The sequence below is a fragment of the Linepithema humile genome, chromosome 5 (assembly GCF_040581485.1).
Source record: "Linepithema humile isolate Giens D197 chromosome 5, Lhum_UNIL_v1.0, whole genome shotgun sequence".
Taxonomy (NCBI): Eukaryota; Metazoa; Arthropoda; class Insecta; order Hymenoptera; family Formicidae; genus Linepithema; species Linepithema humile.
In genome coordinates, this window is record NC_090132.1 from 11,708,145 (window position 1) to 11,721,617 (window position 13,473).

Below are 13,473 nucleotides of genomic sequence, written 5' to 3' on the forward strand. Positions count from 1 at the left end.
TTTATTTTATGTTATAAAAAAAGATGAAAAAAGACTGATAATTTATAATATTAATATATTAATATAATATTAATATGTAATATAATTTATAATTATATAATTTATAATATAATATTTTATTTTAATGAAATGTTTATTTTTATGTTATAAAAATATTATAATTTTTGTTTTCATGAATACTGGTAAGGTTTTTGGCAGTTTTCCTTACCCTTGTAACAAATGTTGGTATTCATTATTTATTATTTCTGCCAAATAAAGCATTTTTTTGTAATTATAAAAATGTGTCTTTACACTTATTTTCCTATTATATTCTATCCTATCCTATTCCTTTCTTTTAAATAAATATTTTTATCGCTTCCTATTCTCATTCTAAAATTCTTTCCTTATTATTAAAAAAAAATAAAAATTTAGATTTATGTTTACTGGGATCCACACATCTTACAATACAGTACTGTGCACGGCCTGGTTTGTGGAGGGGATTGGAGGGGCAACCCGGCCCGACTGGCAGCACTGGATCATGTATACGTTAATAATGTCTCTAGTAGACAAATTAATTTTCTATATAAAAAATATTAATAATTCTCGCACTAACATTCAGCAATGGCTTGAGATGCCTTTCAATTTGTATTAATTTTATATAAAATATATTGTGTTACATAGTGTTACGTCCTAATAGAAGATTTCTTTGGACTTGGCGATCAATATAGACGGGCCTGATTGCACGAACCGAACGGCTTATTAGGACTAGCGACGGGTCAGCGACCGGAGGAATCGTGTTACTCCGTCGACAAGTCAACCGTTCGTAGGTTTTCTTTTGGGTCAAGAAATTGAATTCCTTTTACCCGGGACGGAACCTTTGTGCAAAATTTGAGAGGGAAGTAAGAAACAAACAAGAAGGGTTTTGTTAAATAAATAAAAATAAAATTTGGTTAATTAAAAATTGACATTGGATCTTTTATTCGAGTATGGTTACATAGACAAATAAAAAATAATTGTAAAAAGATAATAATGATAACAGCGAACTAATTATGATACATTAAAAGTTTATTATTATTTATTCTTATATGTAATAACATTACGCACACAAAAAAAGGAAAACATATATACAGGGTGTCCCGTAAAGACCGTAACAACGCTTAGGGGTATATTTCTGAGATAATTCTGAGCAAAAAATCTTAATACCAAAATACTCAGGGTGTAATGGTTTTTGAATTAGAAGCATTTAAAGTTTGCGAATAAGATAGCCTGAAATTTGCGCGCTCAGGTGTGTACACGGTGTAAGAATATAAGGTAATTTTATTGTATTCTATCAAAAAATCTGTGATCAAGATGTCATAGTTAAGGCATGTCACACAAGATGTCACGTTGGTGCAAGACCCAAGTAAAAAAGAATAGAAGATGTGGATAGATGTGAATAGAAAAGGATAGATGATGAATCTCTAAAGCACATCTATATATAATTATAATCCTAAATAATAAAAATTTTTTAAAATAAAACTTTTAACATTGTGTATAAAAATATATATCACTGACAAAATATTTTTTAATTTTTTTGTAACAAATTATTCTTAGTTAAATTTGCAGAAAATATAATTAATAATGTATTCCAGTCTTTATAGAAAATTAAGTTTCTTTAAGAAAATGAATATTTATAATTAAGTTCCGCAGGACAATAAAATTTTAATAAAATTTCTATATATGTATACAGTATATGTATACCATATGTCTGGCAATAATCGCCCCACCGGTCATATATAGGTAGAGGAGGTCAAATCGAGTAGAAAAGTCCTTTACCATTTTTTAATTTTCATAATAAGTACTGAGTAATTAACGAAAAAAGATCGGCGAATCTGCGCGAGTAAAGCGCGCGCGGTGAGAAGGACGTCCCACTGCTATGCGATCACTAGGCGCGCGATGAAGCGTTGGGAGGAGCGCTCTACAAATGACAATGGCAACATACGAGCGGCGCGTAACGCTAGATCCTTGTGTCCTAGTGATCGCGTAGCAGTGGGACGTCCTTCTCACCGCGCGCGCTTTACTCGCGCGGATTCGCCGATCTTTTTTCGTTAATTACTCAGTACTTATTATAAAAATTAAAAAATGGTAAAGGACTTTTCTACTCGATTTGACCTCCTCTACCTGTATATGACCGGTGGGGCGATTATTGCCAGACACCCTGTATACCGAGTGTTTCAGATCACCCGTCCCACCCTTTTAAAACGTAGGGATGTGCTTGTACAAAAAAAATGGCTCAGACAAAATTTGCATGATTTCGAGGGATCTATCTGATGGTGACCTTGACTTTGACCTCGCAGTTGATTTTCAAGGTCATTTGAAGGTCAGAGTAATTTTTTAAAATGAAAACCCCTATTTTTGATTCCAAAATCTAATAGCTGGTGTCAAGAGCTTTTCAAAACACTATAATAAAGTTATTTTTTATTAAGTATTTTTCGAGTTATGAGGCTTGTAAATTACAGTATTTTGACATAAAATACAAAATATCTTGTAAAACATTCAATTTTTGGGAATCTTACCTTAATACTTTTATGCATAAAATAATGAGACGAATCAATTGGTATAAAGAAAACACATTGGTTTTAAAAAAAAGTATGCAGTTGCAAATTACATATTTTTTTTTAAAACAATTATGTGTTTTCTTTATACCAATTGATTCGTCTCATTATTTTATGCATAAAAGTATTAAGGTAAAATTCCCAAAAATTGAATGTTTTACAAGATATTTTGTATTTTATGTCAAAATACTGTAATTTACAAGCCTCATAACTCGAAAAGTACTTAATGAAAAATCACTTCATTATAGTGTTTTGAAAAGCTCTTGACACCAGCTATTAGATTTTGGAATCAAAAATAGGGATTTTCATTTAAAAAAATTACTCTGACCTTCAAATGACCTTGAAAATCAACTGCGAGGTCCAAGTCAAGGTCACCCTTAGTTGGCCCTCTTTTAATCCTACAACGTTTGTTAAAGTCATTTTTTGCTATCACCCTTATCTTCGGAGTAATTTGCGTGGATGTTTTATAATGGGACACCCTGTATATTTAAAGTCCCTCAACACGTAGCCACCTAGCGATTCAATGTAGAACAATGACGGAAAAATCACAAAAATTTGTTGCCGTGAAATCACCTTATATTCTTACATTGTGAGTGTGTACAACGTACAGTGATAAAAGCGAAATTGACTATCGCTTTCCTGTTGTCAGTATTAATATTTGGAAAATAAATTTGCTAATACATATTAAGATAAATATTGTTTAATTAAGATTTTGTTGAAAATATTATAAAGAAAAAAATATTATGATACACAAAACGCAAGCTGTCAAAAATTACATTTTTTTGACATTTCTTTTTATCTTACAGATATTTGTACAGAATATTGTGATATGTTATTCATTATTTGTACAGAATATTGTGATATATTACTCATTTATGGTAAAATAAAGAAAAAGTGCTACGTAATGTAGAAGAAAATCCTACAATGAGTATTCGTGAAATTAGTCGTCAAGTTGGAATGTCAAAAACAATGGTTCATAAAATATTAAAAGAAAATGAAATGCATGCGTTTCATTACTCAAAGGTACAACATTTATTACCTCAAAATTATGCGCAGAGTCTTTACATATTCAATATTATTTAATTATTTTTAACTGTTAATTAAATAAAATATTGTGAAACTATTTCAATTATTTAATAATTTTATTGTACAAATATCTATAAGATAAAAAGAAATGTCAAAGAAATGTAATTTTTGACAGCTTGCATTTTGTGTATCATAATATTTTTTTCTTTATAATATTTTCAACAAAATCTTAATTGCGTAAACAATATTTATTTTAATATGTGTTACGTTCTGATCAGACTTTACGATTCTTTTCTTTTCATTAAATACCAGACCTAGTAAACGCGGGACCAACAAAAACTCTTAAGGAATATTATAACGCCAGAACTGTTTTTCTCATGAGACACCAGGAGCTCGAATCTTCTCACAGAAAAAAATAGCAAGGGGCATGGATATTTCAAAATACCTTGGCCGCTCAGCGTGCCTATCGTCGCCAGAAAAACCGTAAAAGTCAAAACTTTGCGGTAGCTGGAGTCCTTAACCGACTCTAGACGGTTAGAGTAAAAGATAAAAAGAAAAACTGGCACCAGTTAGTCATATTCTTGGATTCCACCTACGGGAACCCTAGCTAATAGATAGGGTTTTACCGAGTAACGATCGGGGAATGACCGCAGTCGCATGCCGAGAAGGCACGACACCTGATACGGCGCACGTGTTCAGTAGGTCTGGGAAAAAGAGATGCATTAGTCGCACTCTCCACACGACACCAAGGGCACGCGACAGTCGTAAACTGTCAAATTTATTAGATTAGTGACTCAAGGGTTTGCGAACTTATATACCGATTCTTAACCATCCAATCCGAAACCTGGGAATCGGGGGCAAGCACCTCTATAGACCACCCATCATTCCATTGTATGGTCTAAAGACTACGCCCATCCAGATCTTAAGACACTGAGATGCACCCCACCTATACTAATTAACACCAACCGGGTTACGCCACCTCAAAAACCTACCTCCATCATATATGGACCCAAAATGACGCTATTCCTTATTCGTTAGGGCCCCTTTCTTCCTATCTCATTTCAAGTAACCTAATCATCTAAACCCAATCCTATTAGCTAAAAATGACGCCATCCTCCCCCACATTAAAAATCTTCTCGCAAGACTAATTCCTATTTGATCCCCGCTCCAAAAACCTAAGATTTTCCAAAGAGATCTATCCCAAAGAAAGGGTATAAAAACCCGTGTTCTGGTGGCTCCGGACACAATTACACACAGTTTTTCAAGCAGTTTTGCGCAGTTATTTCGTTTAGCTCAGTTTCTTGAAACAGTTTTTCGAGTAATTCGGGGGCGCGAATCAAAAAGTAAAACTAGTTGATACTTTGTCGCGACCAAGTGGTGCATCTCAAGTAGAGGGTCCATCACCCTGATGACACCATCCCGCAGCAAGGTGCCCACACGTTTACAAAAGGGTCCGACGCCTATACAACACTTTCCCTCAACGGGACGCCTGCTCAGAACCACCGAACATATTCAACACATAGTTGCTTTCAAGAATAAATATGTAATTTGCAACATGCAACTGCATACTTTTTTTAAAACCAATGTGTTTTCTTTATACCAATTGATTCGTCTCATTATTTTATGCATAAAAGTATTAAGGTAAGATTCCCAAAAATTGAATGTTTTACAAGATATTTTGTATTTTATGTCAAAATACTGTAATTTACAAGCCTCATAACTCGAAAAGTACTTAATGAAAAATAACTTTATTATAGTGTTTTGAAAAGCTCTTGACACCAGTTATTAGATTTTGGAATCAAAAATAGGGGTTTCCATTTTAAAAAATAACTCTGACCTTCAAATGACCTTGAAAATCAACTGCGAGGTCAAAGTCAAGGTCACCCTCAGTTGGCCCCCTTTTAATCCTACAACGTTTGTTAAGGTCATTTTTTGCTATCACCCTTATCTTCGGAGTAATTTGCGTGGATGTTTTATAATGGGACACCCTGTATATTGTAGATTTTTAGTATTGGCAATGAATTTTAGAACATAGCCATTATGTTACGTCCACATTATCTTACAATTTGTTTTATTCACATGTACTTAAGTTGTAAGTTATTCGGTTTTGAACCGAGAATCGAAAGGAGAGGGAACGGTAGGGCACCGGATAAGTAACTTGTTCGAAATATTCTAAGTCCACACAGTCTTTATTCGCGACAACAATATACAAATTATTGAATGTTAACTCTTCGAGAGTTCGCGGAGATCTCTTTCGGAGCAATCTTTCTCGCACGAGCTCAGCTCGTATTACAGGGTTGCCAAATCTTGGGTCCTTATACTTAGTGTCTAACCAACAGGTGGCAAGAGCAGGACTTATCTTTTATTGAAATTCTTACAGTTCGACCATTCTGCACTAACGTTCGTCTCGAACGTTTAAATTTTAATACAATTAATATTTAATGCTAATCGGTAGATTTAAAGCCAGTCTTTGGTTCTAATACAATTATTTATTTTAATACTAGTATGTTATTTAAATGTAAGTCTTAATCTAAACACATGTATTATTTAAACGCAATGTTATTCGCCGCAAGAAAATTTTCTAAACGCAATATGCATCGCAAGTAATTTTATTTTAACGCAATAGTATTCAACGCAAGTAATTTATTTTAAAGTAATAGTATTTAACGCAGTAGTATTTAAAGTAATAATATTTAACGCAAGTAATTTATTTTAAAGTAATAGTATTTAACGCAGTAGTATTTAAAGTAATAATATTTAACGCAAGTAATTTATTTTAAAGTCAGTTGAATTCTCTTTCCTTTGATCAATTTTACAAAGTATTGTTTAGTGGTTTGTCCCACGGTTTCATTTTATCAGGCGAGAGTATAGAATTATATGGCCGTTGTGTGATATTGAAGCCCGGTATGTACGTGACAACGTACCGGTTTTTGTTTAATATTTTCTTAATCACATACGGGCCTTTGTAATTCGACTTCAGTTTATTATTCGTTCCGACTTTTTGGTGAAGGTCCCTGATCATAACATATTGGTCTTCTGCGTAGGCCGTTGGTTTTCTATGTTGACGATCGTAATATAGTTTATTATATTTCCTAAGTCGTTCGTTCGTCCTGACCGCTACCTCGCGAGTATTATCTTGTTGTTGATCAAAAGAAAGAGATTCGTTAGCTTGTTTTTCTAACTCGATTCTGAGTTGTTTGTCTACGTGACCTCGCTGGTCGAAACCGAAGAGGATCTTCGAGGGCGAGCACCTGAGAGCCGTATGAAAAGTATTATTAATTACGTACTGCACCGTTTGCAGTTTCTCTTTCCACTCGTCTGGCGATTCTACTAATTTTGCCAGAGAACTTTTAATGAACCTATTCACGCGCTCAACTTTTCCGTTTGCCCAGGGGGAGGCTACAGCGACTTTGCGCAGTTTAAGTTTTCTTTCCGCGAGGAAATTAAAAAATTCGGCCGAAGTAAACGCCGATCCGCGGTCGGTTACCACTTCTCCTGGCATCCCGAAAAAGTTAAATAGCGTTGTTAGATGAGCGCAAACTTTTTTTGCGCTGGTAGATTTTACGGGGAAAAGAGACGTAAATCGCGTAAACGCGTCGATAGTAATTAGAACATGCTTGTAGTCATCGGCCGTCGTTTGTAACGGACCGAAATGATCTACATGTAAAATGGTAAAAGGCTCATTAGGTGCTTCCTCGATTTGAAGCTCGCCCTCGAATCGGTGCGTTGACGCATCCGCACTCAGGCAAACTATGCAATTGTTTATATAATCGCGCACGCGCTTGCGCAGGGCAGGAAACCAATACGTTTGTTGGATTCCTTTGACGGTTTTTTCATAACCGCAGTGCGCCAATTCATCGTGATATGTTTTTAGGATGGCGTTCACCATAGATTCCGGGACGGCGAAACGATCGCGATCGTCCCCCTTTCGATACACTAATCCTTCGATCAATTTAAATTTTTTGTTATCCCAATATTCTAGATCTAACGCGATCTGTTTTAGCGTAGGATCTTGCAACTGCTGGAATTCTAAGATTCGTTCTAACGGTAGTGTTGATACGTACATCGTCTGCCTACTTAATGCATCGACAGCATGCCATACCGCTGCCCGGTCGATGAGTTATTTTAAACGAGTAGTTTTGCAAAGCGAGCATCCAGCGAGCGATTTGCGGGTTCAAATTAGCCTTGCTAATTGCGTATACGAGCGCGTTACAATCGATAACTATGGTGAACGTTAATCCGTACAGATAAATGTGGAAACGCTCCACCGCTCGAACTATTGCTAACATCTCGAGTTCAAAACTATGATAGCGTGATTCGGCCTGATTTGTAGTTTGGCTGTAATACGCTATTGGTGACCATTGGCCCTCCTCTTGTTTTTGCAAGAGGATCGCTCCTAAGCAGTGTTCCGATTAGGGACCGGTTGTATGCGCATGTGCGGCAATACGGTGTCAGTACAGTGTCTCATACAAGTTAAACAAGGTACCGTTACCCCCCTACATTTAAAATATTTCAAAATTTTTTGAAATTGATTGAAATTTTCTACTTTTTGGTTTTTTAGCTGCTGGCTCCATAGATTCCATGCTTGTAAATAAATAAATCTTACCTTATTTGTAGTCACCTAACCTCTTCATGTCAAAACGTCTTGCCATACGGTCAACACACAACATATAACGGCACTGGATCTCCATTACCGCACATGCGCAGAGTTGCACATGCGCATACAACCGGTCCCTAATCGGAACACTGCTCCTAAGCCGTATGCACTTGCGTCTGTGTGTAGTTGCGTTTCTTTGGCGGGATTATATATTGCGAGGACCGGAGACGAAGTCAAAAATCGTTTAAGCGCGTTGTACGCTTGCCGGCATTCCGGACTGAAAACAAATTTGGAATCCTTTTTAAGTAAATTATAGAGAGGCTTGGCTATTAGCGAATAACCTTTGATAAACCGCCGGAAATAATTTGTTAAGCCGAGAAATCGTTGCAATTCGAGGACGGTTTTCGGTTGCGGAAATTTAGAGATTGATTCGGTGTGTCTATCCGAAATAGTTATCGAATTGCGCGCAATTATATACCCAAGATATTCTATTTTTCTTTTAAGGAACTGACATTTTTTAATGTTTAATTCAAAATCGTATTTTTTCAGTTCTATCAGTGTTTGTTTAAGAACTTGCAAATTCGAGTCTACCGTATCGCTAGCGATGAGTATGTCATCGATATAAATTAATTTGTCTGTTCTAATCAACGGTTGTAAAATCTGTACGATTCTTTTTTGAAACTCCGCCGGTGAGTCGGCAAAGCCAAACGGTAGCTTCGTATACTCGAATTGCCCGTCGGGCGTGGCGAACGAAAAATACTTTGTGTCCGACGGATGCACTGATATTTGATGAAAGCCGTCTTTCATATCTAACAGTGTAAATATCGCCTTATCACCGAGCCGCGAGATGCAGTCTTCGATGACCGGAAAGGGGTATTTCTGTTTCGCGATCCGTGCATTTGTAACGGTGCAGCCCGCAAGCTGCATCGTTACGGCTACGGACCGACCATCGTCTGTAGCCCACCAAGGGCGCATCGAGCGTCGATAAACTTCTTGTCATAACAACGGCGGTCAATCGCCGAAAACCCCCCACATCCGACTGTTCCGAAAATCCGTTTTGTGGGGGGCTCGCCGCCGAAACCGCCGATGCTTGCCGATCCGAAGTCAGTCGGCCGCCAGCCGGGTATAAAAGAGGCCCGGCTGTACACCTAATCACCAGATCCTGTTCGCTGCTAGACAGCGAACAATCCTGCTGCGAGCGTTCTCGTAGTCCGCCGAGCGTACTCGGCTTCTATGCCTTTTTCCAGGTACACGAGCGTCCTCGATACCGTTTCTATCTCCGATGCGAGCGTTCTCGTATACCCATAGAGATATAAGACTAGAGGGAGCGAGTCGTATGCTAGCACGTAAGAGGCCGCGATATAGCGATAGAAAGAGAACGCTGCATAAGGGCCCCTCTGTGTCTTTGTCTATACGCGCATGCGCTTTTGTGCTGCTCATTGTCTATAACGCATTTAGGTTCTAACCTTTTGAACAGTTTGAAAAGATAACCTTAAAAAAAAATTCTCAAAATTACAAACTTATTACAGCAATCTACTACATATGCGCACGCTCCGCACGCATATATTCCATGATCTGCACATGCGCACATAAACAAAGACAGAGGGGCCCTTATGCGGCGTTCTCTTTCTATCGCTATATCGCTCTTTCAGCTCGTTCGCTCCCTCTAGTCTTATATCTCTATGCGTATACCCGTCGAGCGTACTCGGCTCCTCCAGGCACCGATCTTCGTATACAGGGCATTCCCTTGTACTTAGTCAGATCGCCGCTCTAAATCCGCCCTCGTACGAGCGTTCTCGTACGTCCGCCGAACATATTCGGCCTCAAAGCCTCTAGTGCGAGCGTTCTCGTACTCCCGTCGAGCGTACTTGACGCCCTGGGGCCCTATTCTTGAATCTATACGCAACTTTACGTATACGCACGTTGCAAGCGGCGAAAAAGCGTATACGCTATTCATGTTATATTCTTGAGTACTGTTTTGTAATATTCGCAGTTGGAAACGTATACGTTTTTCATGGTGCTGAAATACGTTTGGCAACATTGTAAAATATATATTAGCTTTCTACAAACATTGGACAAAAAGTGTACTGCGAAGGTTAATGTTACATGTTACATACAGTGATTGAAAAGGTAATTGATTATATTTAATTAGTTTTCTTCTATCTAATTGATAGAACTGAAAAATGTGTTTCTCTGGTATTTAAAAAATATGTAATTTTTTTATCCTGACAATATTTTTTGTCTTAATAATGTTATTTGTAAAGATTTAGGTTAGAAAGTTGTAAAGAAGTTTATTATTAAATACATTTATTACTAAACAATATATTTTTCTATAATTATAAAAAAACCTTTTTTATAAAAGTAGATGTTTTTTATATGTATTGTATAATTCTTGAAAACAATTATTTGATGTATGTATTCACAAAATGTTCTGTGTAATGTTCTTATAGCTGAATAATATTTTTATAGATGGATAGCTTACAGAGGAAAAAGAGAAGCGGAAACATTACAAATGAACAAAGAAGTTTATTAATTGAATATATGAAGAAGCATCCACAGCTAATGAAAGGAAAATTCTCGTCATCTTTCACATGAAAAGATTCTATACAATTGTGGAACAACATAGCACAAATTTTAAATGCAGTTAATGGGACAAAAAAAGATTGGAAAGGTTGGCGAAAAGTAAGAATAATGCTATATAAATGAAGCAAAATTTTAGATAATTATTATTTAAAAGAAAAAGATTTAAAATCATCTTTTAACATTTAATATTTGCTGCAAAGTAATGTTATTGTTTTCTTTTTGTAATAATATAAATTATTTGCAAATATAATTACAATTTTGCATTTTACATGTTTGGCAAAGTAATTTCAATTTCGAATTTAATGACAATTAATACAAAATTTTTCAGTGTTGGCATGATTTTCAATCACGTAGTAAGAAGAAACATTCAATTATAAAACAGTCCATGGGAAAAACAGGTGGTGGCACAATGAATACTGAATCATTAACAACACAAGAAGAAGTTTTGGATATAATGTGTTCAACTAGCATTGATGGACATCCCGAAATAGAAGAGTCTACTGTAAATATATTGCAGCTTCCAGAGGTAATACTTTTAATATTATTAATATTTACTAGCACATATCAAAATAGATACCGAATCGATGTGGTTAATGTTACATCTTCATAATATAATACAAATTTAAAAATTGTATACGTGTTAATTTTATGATATGAGCAATGTATAATTTTTAATAAGTAAAATGTTGATTTGCAGGAACAAATAATGGAAGTTGAATATTTAGATGAAGATGAAGAAAATATATCACAGATTTATGATATTGATACAAATAGTAATGAATGCAATATTGTAACATCACAAAAAAGAAAAAGTAATATGGATAAAGAATGCAATAATTTGCAAAAAGTAGTAAGTGGAAAAGAAAATATTGATAAAACATCAAAGAATTATAAGATTATAAGAGATAATCAACAATGTACCACCAAATTTGATAAATCCATTGAAAAAAGTGGACTTTTACAAAATAATGCTAATTTTTCTACACAAAATGAACAAAATAACAATGAAGAACAAACACCATTTAACGAAAAGAAAGGAAGAAATACGAGAAGCAAACAATTGCAAAATACTATTGAAATATCAACACATCTAAATAATATTTATGATAAAACATACGATTTAAAGAAAAATTATTATGAAAGTAAAATAAAATATCTAAAAAGGTTTGTGGAAGCTACTGAAAAAGTGACCAATATTTTTGAACAATATTTTCATCATTAAATTAATTTATACATAACACTTACACGAGGACAAAGATGCGAGTTATAATTTTATTCAGAGTTAATTTCATAAAATTGTTATTTCTAAAACATAACCGATATAACAAATAATTAATTATTTTTATTTTGTTCGTACGACTTAAATATCTTTTATTTAATGTTTTATTTGAAACATTAACACATACTTTTTTTTCAAATGTAGCTACGTAAAAAAGCATTTTTTTTTTTCATAACTATGCAGAAGCAAAGTTTACATAATGAACTTAATATTAATTTAATTAAATATGTATTAATAAAATGTTATTAATATGTAATTTAACAATTTGTTAGTTAAAAATGTGATAGACTGTGATGTAGCGCTAAAATCCGTTTGCGTTATTTTGGTTTTAAGCAAGACTTAAACACACACACACACACACACACACGCGCACGAGGCACGCACGCACGCACGCACGCACACGCACACGCACACGCACACACATACGCGCACACACAAAATAAGTATTTTTTTACGTATCAAATATTAATATAAAAATGTTTTGTTTTTGTTATAATGTTGAGATGCGAGAATATTATGTTATTTAAAATAATATATAAATAGTCCAAACATTTATTGTTATATGTATGTCATGTTACAAAAATAAATGTTTAGAAATAAATAATCGTTTATTTTTATCATATTTCTTACTTTATATAATTAAAATAAAATTTATAATACTGATGTGAGTGTATTGAATATATTAAGTATATTAAGTATATTAATTTTATTATGATTCAAGAAAAATAATTTCTTATCATCTGTCGCTGTTTTCTTCTACCAGCTGCTAAATCAGGATTGATTCTGTGAATATTTCTTTCAGGTGCATTAATTTCTTCAATGTTATTTCTATTAATATTCATCCCAAAGTCAAACTCTTCTTCATCATCATTATTTAAATCTAATGGCACATTTTCGTTGACACATATATTATGCAATACAGCACATGTATTTATAATTTTCGCTGCTGTTGATGGAGAATAATGTAGTACCCTATGCTTTAATAAGCATCTAAAACGCATTTTTAGTACTCCATTGCATTGTTCTATTAACGAACGGCATCTCATTTGCTTTTTATTATATAATGCTTCAGGACTATTTTCTGCTGCATCTGTTATGGGAGTCATCATCCATGGCCTTAAGGAATATCCTGAATCACCTAAAAACAAAAACATTTTAATGCAAGAATTTAATATTTTTATTTGTACATTTGCAATATAGTCTCCTAATATGCAGTATGTGTAAAAAAAATATAACCATTGGTGAGCTGATATATTTTATTGATGACAGGTTGTAAAACTTTTCTTGGGTAAGTTTTGTAGTGTATTCTATATTTTATCCAATAAAAAATGTTTTTTAGTAATTTTCAGATCATTAATGTTCACATTGAATAGGCAATGCATGCAAAATTCATATGAAAAAAGTGTAGGAACCTT

At 34.5% G+C, this 13,473-nt stretch overlaps 1 protein-coding gene across 1 annotated transcript; it reads left to right on the forward strand.

Moving 5' to 3' along the window:
• The first annotated feature begins 8,032 nt into the window (after positions 1–8,032).
• Positions 8,033–12,001, forward strand: LOC105676642 (GATOR2 complex protein WDR24-like). Its single transcript, XM_067355644.1, has 4 exons — positions 8,033–8,081; positions 8,161–8,186; positions 11,108–11,386; positions 11,477–12,001. The coding sequence occupies exons 1-4, from the start codon at positions 8,033–8,035 to the stop codon at positions 11,999–12,001; spliced, it is 879 nt and encodes a 292-aa protein (XP_067211745.1).
• Positions 12,002–13,473: the final 1,472 nt, after the last annotated feature.